Here is a 10,127-nt window from a genome sequence, read left to right on the forward strand (position 1 = left end):
AGTTTGGAACGTACTCATTTGTTTTTTCTTCTGTTTAAAATGTAAATTGTACCAATTTAAAAGCACTCCCAATAAGAGTTCAACAGAAAATTACAAGACACAATTTCAAAAAGAAACACTTTACAATCATGCTTACATCACTGTTGGAAACATCTAGTGCACATCCATATTTTTGACCTGCTTGCTCAAGCTAAAATTGTTACCATTATGGGTACCACTTTACAATAACACTACCCTTATAAAGGGTTTACGAATAGTTTGTAATTCATTTATTAATTAGGCTGTGAATACTTTATAAATCATTAATAAGCTTTTATAAGACATGAGATAAACAGGGCAACTGTGACCGGTTGCTTGCCTAATAGTGAGCCCACATTTATCTGTACTGCTATTGCCTTATTAGAAATGGTAGTAACTCATTAATAAATCGGAATGTGTTTTACACTTTACAATAAGGCTCCCATTTGGCAGTTATAAATGTTAGTAACTCGTAAATAAATGGTCCTAAAGAGATCCCAAGAAACATCAAGATGGAAGGGGGGGAATCAACTCGGTGAACAACAGATACCAAGGATGTTGGCTGATGAAGAAGACGAAGTAAGCTACGTAGCCAATATAAGGCTTAGTCATCTTGCCAAATAGTGAGCCTGTGTTGATGTATGTTGGAACTGGTTTATAAATGGTTCTTAATGATTAATAAAGTGTTTACAACCTAATGCATAACCTAATTATAAGCCCTTTAAGAATCCTTTATAAGGGTAGTCTTATTGTAAAGTGGTACCCAATTATGTTCCCAGGATAGACATTTGGATCTTCTGATGTTACTTTTTGTCTTTTTGACAGTTAAAAAGCTTGGCTGTAAAACATTACAGCGAATATTTTGTTCATAGTTTTGTACAATGAAAAGGAAGAAAAACGGTTTTAGGGAAGTGGAGGGGCGTGTCTGTGGGTGATTGACAGCAGGTGGCAGATTGAGTCCCTGCACCTCCTGTACAAGAGGGAGTAAACAAACCTTAGCTACCGATTACAACAAGTCATGGGCAGATAGTGTTTTCTAGAATTGAAGAACACCAAACCTGCCTCTTAATGGAGTGAAATTATACCTGCAGGTGAGTGTGTGTTTAATGAGCTGCAGCTGGGCAGACAATTAGCTAACTGTGAATGTGTGGCTAGTTCAACAAGCTAGCTGCAGCACAAGACAACTATGGATCAGTTTTGTGATTAAATAATAATACGATTTTAGCAGGAAGCTAATATGGGTTGTTGTTCAAACTCTGTAGCTCTTATCTTATGTTGCAGGCTGCTTTCTTTCTCTCATATGTCATGTAGCCTGTTGGTGGTTATAGATGGATATCACATGTGTGTTCCACAAAACTGGGGGGTGCCTTTTATTAAATCAAAAATAATACAAATATAAATACATACACAAGTGCAATAAACCATCTACTAATCCAACCTCAGAACAGCAAGAAACCCAAACCATTGTTATTGCTGGTGCTTTAGGTTCAAATTAGCCACATCTTTAAATAACTTATTTTTATTTGTGTCCAACAAAGTGGGATTTCAGTCTTTGGTTTTTCTGATTTATTGATCTAATGGGAATACATGGTTGTGGATGAAGAGACCATAACAGTATGCTCTAGAGTCTAGAAGAGAAACTAAGACGCCAAATAAACTTTATTCAGTTGAAATGTAAAGGGTCTGTTCACCCAAAGTACAAGGACATACTATAATTTATTGGTAAAATCAACAGCCTTAGTCTAAGTCAAAATGCATTTTAAATTAAATTAAAGCGAAAGAGTTTTATTTGTCTGTGTTAGACAACACAGTAGGTATATTCTAATGGTAGATCATCTAAGTATGGCTTTAATTTTAAAAAGGCATACCCACAATGATTCTGTCCTCAAATCTTATCAAGGATGGCTCTCCTAAAATCCAATGTGGACATCATGAATATTACAGCCACCCTGACTCAAGAGGACTTGACATAAATGTGAAACCTTCACTCGTATACTATATTTTTTTCTTTCTCTGGATCACAGATTTGTATCCGTTGCCATGGTTCTTCTTGCATATGCATGATGTTTTGAAAAACAGAGCAATACAAGAAGAGTAAACAGTGTGAGAGTTCATCTGAGGAACACATACTCCTAAACTTGGGGTAATTTACTCTGATACATTTTCAAGTCTCCTAAATTGTTTATGATAATTCTAGCCACGCTGCATACTGACCTACATTTTGTGCCACTGACTCTCCCTGTAGCAGTGGTTCTCTCTCTCTCTCTCTCTCTCTCTCTCTCTCTCTCTCTCTCTCTCTCTCTCTCTCTCTCTCTCTCTCTCTCTCTCTCGTCTACTCGTCTCTCTCGTCTCTCGTCTCTCTCTCTCTCTCTCTCTCTCTCTCTCTCTCTCTCTCTCTCTCTCTCTCTCTCTCTCTCTCTCTCTCTCTCTCAGTCTCTTTTCTCTCAGCTCATTGATATGCCTGATCATCAGAGACATCTCTGAACTGGCTGATTGTCATTTTCAGCTGCAGTGCCACTGATGCATTTCATTTCCTCCCCGGGCTCTCCCTGGGTGTGATTAAGCACTTGCTGCAGTCACACTTGACAAAGAGAAGTTGGATTAATAGCGCCCTGGTTGGTTTCTCCTCTGGATGGGAGGGGGCTGTTTTAATATTTACATTATTAATCAAAATCACAGGGAAGGGATGTATTGTAGTGCTGCCTCAGGAGAAGTTGTGCTTGTGTGATCCTGCCTGGTGGTAGTTCCTAAAACTCACCATGGGGGGGCTGCTTTGTCATTTATAGTCTGAGGACAAACTCTCAATCTGACTGGATCATTTCCAGCATAATGTACTGATTTCCTGTTATACTTCTGCAAATTGGTGTTGCTTATGTGATCATCTTTGAATATTTGAATATGAAAATTAAATATGACCTTTCCCATCTGAAGCCGATTTTGGTGACCTTTTCTGGTATTTCCAGTGTTATTATGCACTGTGTGTAAAGGGGGCCATCTGAAATACAAGCAGGATTTAACACATTGCTGGTACCAATTTCTTATTTTTTGTAAACTCTTGATAGACGTTTTTCTCTCAGCGTTAAATTGAATTAGGCTCAGCTCAACATGCCAGTCTGAGCAGAGCAGAGGTGGGCAGTGTGGGTTTTAATTAGGACAAAATGTGCACTGACTGCGCCTCTGTGTGGCACAGGAAAAGGATGTTAAATTCCCCGCTGAGCACCAAAGACTGTGTGGGCATCTGTTCATTTCAATTCATTCAGCTTCATACATGCTGCAAATGTAATATGCATTTTTCTGTGTGGGTGTTTGCCGACTGTGTTTAGATAATAGGCAGCAATAATTAGATTCATCTCTGTCACATGGTTGGTTGTGCCAATTTTTGATACAGTTATTGTGGCTATGAGGGCTTTAACAAAACGGCATGTACACATAAAGCTGAGGTGTCTGATTGGAGAAATGTGTGGCTCTTTCTCCTCTTTTTAATTCATCAATGCATTCAGGATTGGATTTATTCTTGCTGTTAACATAGAGAACATTATTTCCTACGTGTGTGTGAGTGGTATCAGGCCAGGCGATAGGAACCGAGAATAAATCAATTTACAGATTGTAGAAAATACTTCAAAGCTACAGTAGTTGCCCAGGCAGACTGTAGGAGAACATGAAAAGAAAAGTAAAGCGTGATCGGAGTTATAATATTTGAATCCAAACACACGATGTCCTTGGTGGCAACAAAGTACGAGGGTAGTCGTTGCTGGGGATTCAGGTCGTTTTTGCAGATTTGTATTAGTTAGTAAACTGAGAGTAAACACTGGAGAGCTCTATGAAATATAGGTAGAGAACGTGAGAGGGTAATAAGACCCAGGATGCTGCACGAATATGAATGAAAATACATAGTATTCAACTGTTTACTGTTTAGCTTCCCAACTTGCTGATTTTTTACTCATCAAATCTTGAAATGTATCTATTTATGCAGAATTGATTTGCAAAACATCTCATGAATTCGCAGAACTAATAAATCTTTTATACCCTGCTATAATTGGACAGAGAATAGTCATCTTTAACATTTTTGATCCCTGGAAGTGCTCAACCCCTTTAGGCATTTACCACAAATAGACCTTGTTGGTTGTTAAGATTTCAGCCAGTTACGTTTTTTAAATAAACAGAATATTAAATGTTCACCTTTCCACTACTGATCTCCAGCTAATATAGAGTTTTTTTTTTAAACGTTTGAAGATGTCCCTGGCAGTCTTGATTACTACCTGAAACACATAAAGTGGGGCAAAAAAGTATTTAGTCAGCCACCAATTGTGCAAGTTCTCCCACTTAAAAAGATGAGAGAGGCCTGCCATTTTCATCCTAGGTATACCTCAACTATGAGAGACAAAACGAGAAAAAAAAAATCCAGAAAATCACATTGTCTGATTTTTAAAGAATTTATTTGCAAATTATGGTGGAAAATAAGTATTTGGTCTATAACAAAAGTTAATCTCAATACTTTGTTATCTACCCTTTGTTGGCAATGACAGAGGTCAAACGTTTTCTGTAAGTCTTCACAAGGTTTTCACACACTGTTGCTGGTATTTTGGCCCATTCCTCCATGCAGATCTCCTCTAGAGCAGTGATGTTTTGGGGCTGTCGCTGGGCAACACAGACTTTCAACTCCCTCCAAAGATTTTCTTTGGGGTTGAGATCTGGAGACTGGCTAGGCCACTCCAGGACCTTGAAATGCTTCTTACGAAGCCACTCCTTCGTTGCCCGGGCGGTGTGTTTGGGATCATTGTCATGCTGAAAGACCCAGCCACGTTTCATCTTCAATGTCCTTGCTGATGGAAGGAGGTTGTCACTCCAAATCTCACGATACATGGCCCCATTCATTCTTTCCTTTACACGGATCAGTTGTCCTGGTCCCTTTGCAGAAAAACAGCCCCAAAGCATGATGTTTCCACCCCCATGTTTCACAGTAGGTATGGTGTTCTTTGGATGCAACTCACCATTCTTTCTCCTCCAAACACGTCTAGTTGAGTTTTTACCAAAAAGTTCTATTTTGGTTTCATCTGACCATATGACATTCTCCCAATCCTCTTCTGGATAATCTAAATGCTCTCTAGCAAACTTCAGACGGGCCTGGACATGTACTGCTTAAGCAGGGGGACACGTCTGGCACTGCAGATTGAGTCCCTGGCGGCGTAGTGTGTTACTGATGGTAGCCTTTGTTACTTTGGTCCCAGCTCTCTGCAGGTCATTGACTAGGTCCCCCCGTGTGGTTCTGGGATTTTTGCTCACCGTTCTTGTGATCATTTTGACCCCACGGGGTGAGATCTTGCGTGGAGCCCCAGATCGAGGGAGATTATCAGTGGTCTTGTATGTCTTCCATTTTCTAATAATTGCTCCCACAGTTGATTTCTTCACACCAAGCTGCTTACCTATTGCAGATTCAGTCTTCCCAGCCTGGTGCAGGTCTACGATGTTGTTTCTGGTGTCCTTTGACAGCTCTTTGGTATTGGCCATAGTGGAGTTTGGAGTGCGACTGTTTGAGGTTGTGGACAGGTGTCTTTTATACTGATAACGAGTTCGAACAGGTGCCATTAATACAGTTAACAAGTGGAGGACAGAGGAGGCTCTTAAAGAAGAAGTTACAGGTCTGTGAGAGCCAGAAATCTTGTTTGTTTGTAGGTGACCAAATACTTATTTTCCACCATAATTTGCAAATAAATTCTTTAAAAATCAGACAATGTGATTTTCTGGATTTTCTTTTCTCATTTTGTCTCTCATAGTTGAGGTATACCTAGGATGAAAATTACAGGCCTCTCTCATCTTTTTAAGTGGGAGAACTTGCACAATTGGTGGCTGACTAAATACTTTTTTGCCCCACTGTACATGGCTAAATGAAAGGCTGAAATACTGTATCTGGAAAATAACCTACAACACTGCACACGTCAATGAGAAAAAGCATAATAAAGGATGGACAGAAACTGGTTTGCGAGCTTGAAAAACATGTGACTGTTATTCCATTCAGCAAATGTATATGTATTTAACAAATAAGATTGTAATGGGACAAAAGGTTTCAAAAATTCTATACAGTACAATAGATGCCCAGGCAGCTTACTAAAGCATAACACATTCATTTTTCTATTCTATTGTATCATAAAGGGACTATAACTTGAATGTTTTCCCTCACTGTGTTGTAGAATGACAATAATTGAACCTTGAATTGAAATCGAAGCTGAATGAGCAGCAATATAAAACATGTTTGACTCTGAAAGCTGTCCATTATAAACGTAACTGCCAGAGATGCTAGGCTTTCAGTATGGAAAGTGAAATAAAGGCAGATGCAGTGAGGTGTTTGTAGCTGACATGAAGACAGCGGTTGAAGTTTAATGACATCTGTGTATGGTAATTATACATGCGGCAGACCTAAGGGAGACGGCTCCCAAAGTAGGTTAACATTAAAGTGTAGGGAGACCATGCAGGTGTGTCGTGTGGGCCCACATGGGTAAAAACGGTCATTTGGGGTTTATATCCAGAAGGCCCACTTAACCGGATGGACGAGTAATGAGTTCACCGTGAGGGGGGGTTACTGCAGGCACATGCAAATGCCTAGAAGTTAAAAGCAATTTAGGGAAAATGACAGAGCCTAGAGGCAAGACGTGCTTGAAAATCTGGTGGTTACAGACTCTCTCTGTCACAGCAGTCCTTGTTGCCGTCCCAACAATGAAACCTTTCTCTATTAAGCCCTAAGAGAGGAATAGCAGAGAAGTCCTTGAGGCAAAAGTATTTTTTAAGAGTTGTGTCTGTGTGCATGCACGTGAGGTGATATCAGGTAAAGTTTGTGGGCTTGAAAGTGAGAAGAGGCTTATAATAAATGAAATATTAATTTTGGCTCACAGATCCATACAGCTGACATTTTGTCACATTAAGTGCAATAATCTCAAAGTAATTTCCAAAACTGTACACCCTGAGGGAATGTCAATAACTCCAGTATAATTTATTTGAAGTATGAAAAGGTCTCATCCATCATCAGTGACATTTCCAGCTCTAACGCTAAGGTGTCAGTCCCTGCTATCTCACACTGACTCACCTGTGTGGGTTGTTTTTTAGTGTTTTACTTCACTTCCTGTTTTTCAGATGGACAAAGTGATGCACAGAGAAAGTTCACATAATGTAATTTTTTTAAATTGAAGACAGGAATAATTGAGCTTGCTTCATAGTTATTGCAGTGACTTTTGAGAATGTAAAGGTTTAACAAATTCAAACTACATACAGCACATATATGATGAAATGGTGGAAAACCGAGAGGCTATATTGTACAATTAGCTATTTGCAATTTACATCACAATCATTGAAACAATGAAGTATTAAATTCCTTGTGGAGGAATGGTTTCATATCCTTTACATTATTTGCTCAAATACATAGGAACTGTTGAGAGATAGTCAGATTTTTTTTCTTCATCCACGTTCCCCAGAAGATGAATCATTAGTTTTTCAACAGTTTTATCGTGAAATATCTTAAAAACTAAAAAGTGCTTGCTATGAATTTTATTATATACATTAATTGTTCCCAGAAGATGAATTGTAATCACTTTTCTGATCCTCCAATTCCAATTTCCTCCTATTCCTATAGTGCTGGGTTGACATTAGACTATTGAATGCATTTTCATTAAAGTTTGAACACTTCCAGCCCCTCTGGATAAAGTGAGAAGCTAATCCTCTGACTTTTCATGTAGCGCCACTGTGACAAGCCTGCTGAATACTTACCAGTACCAAATACCTGCAAAGATAATTTACCATCAGCCTCAGGTGTGCTTTATGTTTGGTGCTATTAGAATATGTGCATACTCATTGTTAGCATGTTGCTATGCTGATCTCAGTATTAAGCTAAATACATTGCTGTGAATAAGGCATTGGGTATATTTGTTCATTTTGTATATCTTTATGTCTGCATCTAATATCTCTGTTCATGTCTGCCCTGTATCTAGTATTGGATATTCGGTTTTATAAATGTAATTAAGTACAAAAAAATTCCATTAGAATATCAAGCAGTATAAAAACTAAGCCACCTAGTGATAAAAAGCCACTCTGGTGTCTGTCAGTGACCCAAAACCATTAAAACACTTAATGTTGGTATTTTCCATTTGATGGAACTTCAAGTGTGGATATGGAGCGGTGGGAGAGCAGCGAACAGTAATCATTTCTGGAACAAATGGATCCTTGTTCGCACGTTGGTAAACCTTTCTAATGTGAAAACATGCTGTTTCAAAGATGATAATTTAATTCCACAATGCAAGATCTACACTCTTTTCTTTTTTCAATTAAAGGAGATGACTCAAATGATAGCTTTTCCCTTTGAAGGAGCTTTTTAACTGATCAAAAGAATCACTCATCTTTTCTGATGTGTCAAAAATAATCAAGGTTCTTTTTTAATTTCACTTCACCGTTTCTTTGGCTACTGTTCTGTTGAGTATATATTCTGAAATAACAAGGAGATATTATTAACTACCAACAAGGGATTACAATAATAATAATGAGGAAAGGATGACTGAGCCAAGAGGTTTTATGAAATGTAGCAAAGGTGTTTGCTTAAAAAATAACAAACCACTGTCTATTAGCAAAGTTTAGACAAACAGGGATGACAAAAATGCAGATTCTCTAAATGCTCCCGGGTCACTAATGGAGGGTCGCTGTTAAATCAAAAATGAAAGACAGATGAGACATGGCACTGTTCCGTAGATGATAGCTGATCATCAGTCAGAATTGTTCAAGTCAAGTGGATGTCAGAAAATCTATGTGATTATTTCAGACCATTTCAGCCAATCTCAGACTCCTTTTTTTTTAAGAAATGATGTTATACCCACTACATCAGAAAAGAGAAAGAAGCTCCCAAAAAAATCCACCACAACAAATGATTCAAATTTTTCAGTGACGACATCTAAAAAACATATGGAGCATTTATCTATGAATCCCTTTCTGCATGAATAATTATATAGCTTGGTATCAAATAACAATGCATTGAGATGGAAATAGGTGGGGGAAAAGGTTTTGATTTGTTTGTTACAGTTTTCAGAACAACACAGGTTCAGTGTGGAGTGTGTGTCTTCCTGGTGCAGCATTCAGCCTCTATGCACCTTCCCATCCCTCGCCCTTTATTATGCTGCACATGGGTGACACAGGACCAAACTAGCGCGGGCTGCTCCAGCTGCATCTGCTTGTGAGCCCACAGGGAACGGCATGTGTGTGTGTCCATGTGTGTGTGTGCTCTGCCTGCGCACCAAGGCTGCCAGAAAATATGGGTAGCGCACAGGGATTGCAGGGCTCTGCACTTACCTAAGCCATTCACAGGCTCAGCATCACAGAGTTGATTCAGCACCTTGCTAATAGCGCACACATTAACTGCAGCACAGATCAGAGGAGGAGTGCAGTAATGAGAGGGAGCCCGCCGTTTATTGCTTCTGAGTGTGTGTGTGTGTGTGTGTGTGTGTGTGGATGTCTGTGTTGAGCAAATCTGTGCATGGTGCGTCTAGTGTGCTTTTGTGAGAGAAAGAGAGAACAGAGGCAGAGGGAGGGAGAGAAAAAAGGGAGAGAGAGGACGTGTGTTGGTGAAAGCTGGGAGGAAAGGATGGCTGCTCATGTTTGAACTGCCTCATATGCTCAAAGGAAGAGTCAAGGCAAAGATTCAGCAGGGAAACAGACGTCTCACTGGGGGACGCATCTTGCTCATCATTTGTGGGGAAGCAGAGAAGATTTGGCAATGCCCGCTGAAGTAAAAGAGGTAAGTGTGTGCTGGAATGGCTCTATTTGTTCTGTACCCTCCCTCTTTTTTTTGCTTGTCAGTTTTTTCCTCTCCTTCCTGCAGAGAACTGTAGCCCTCCACAACTTTGCATTCTGCCTCTGTCATGATGACTGAAGGAGGCATCAATCGCTTTACCTCCTTCCCTCTCCCTGCTGCTCGGTGCAGTCTCCTTGTACGCATGGGGACATGATGCTAACATCTTCATCAAGTGTGTGTTTGTGTGCACGCGCACCGCCAAACATGTGTGCAAATGCATAGGCAAGCTTATAAGGGGGGGGGGGATCATGTTTGATTGCATTATAAGGGGAGGTTATCCCTCAAG

The 10,127-nt window shown here is 39.7% G+C and overlaps 1 protein-coding gene across 1 annotated transcript in view; it reads left to right on the plus strand.

The window, feature by feature from the left end:
• Positions 1-9,361: 9,361 nt before the first annotated feature.
• arvcfa (ARVCF delta catenin family member a) overlaps positions 9,362-10,127 on the plus strand; it is a 37,895-nt gene continuing 37,129 nt past the window's right edge. Inside the window, exon 1 of the mRNA XM_010787214.1 lies at positions 9,362-9,784. Within this exon, the coding sequence (XP_010785516.1) occupies positions 9,764-9,784 (21 nt within the window). The 5' untranslated portion in view covers positions 9,362-9,763. The remainder of the gene's footprint in view (positions 9,785-10,127) is intronic.

This window comes from Notothenia coriiceps, unplaced genomic scaffold (assembly GCF_000735185.1).
Source record: "Notothenia coriiceps isolate Sejong01 unplaced genomic scaffold, NC01 NC01_scaffold00030211, whole genome shotgun sequence".
Classification (NCBI taxonomy): Eukaryota; Metazoa; Chordata; class Actinopteri; order Perciformes; family Nototheniidae; genus Notothenia; species Notothenia coriiceps.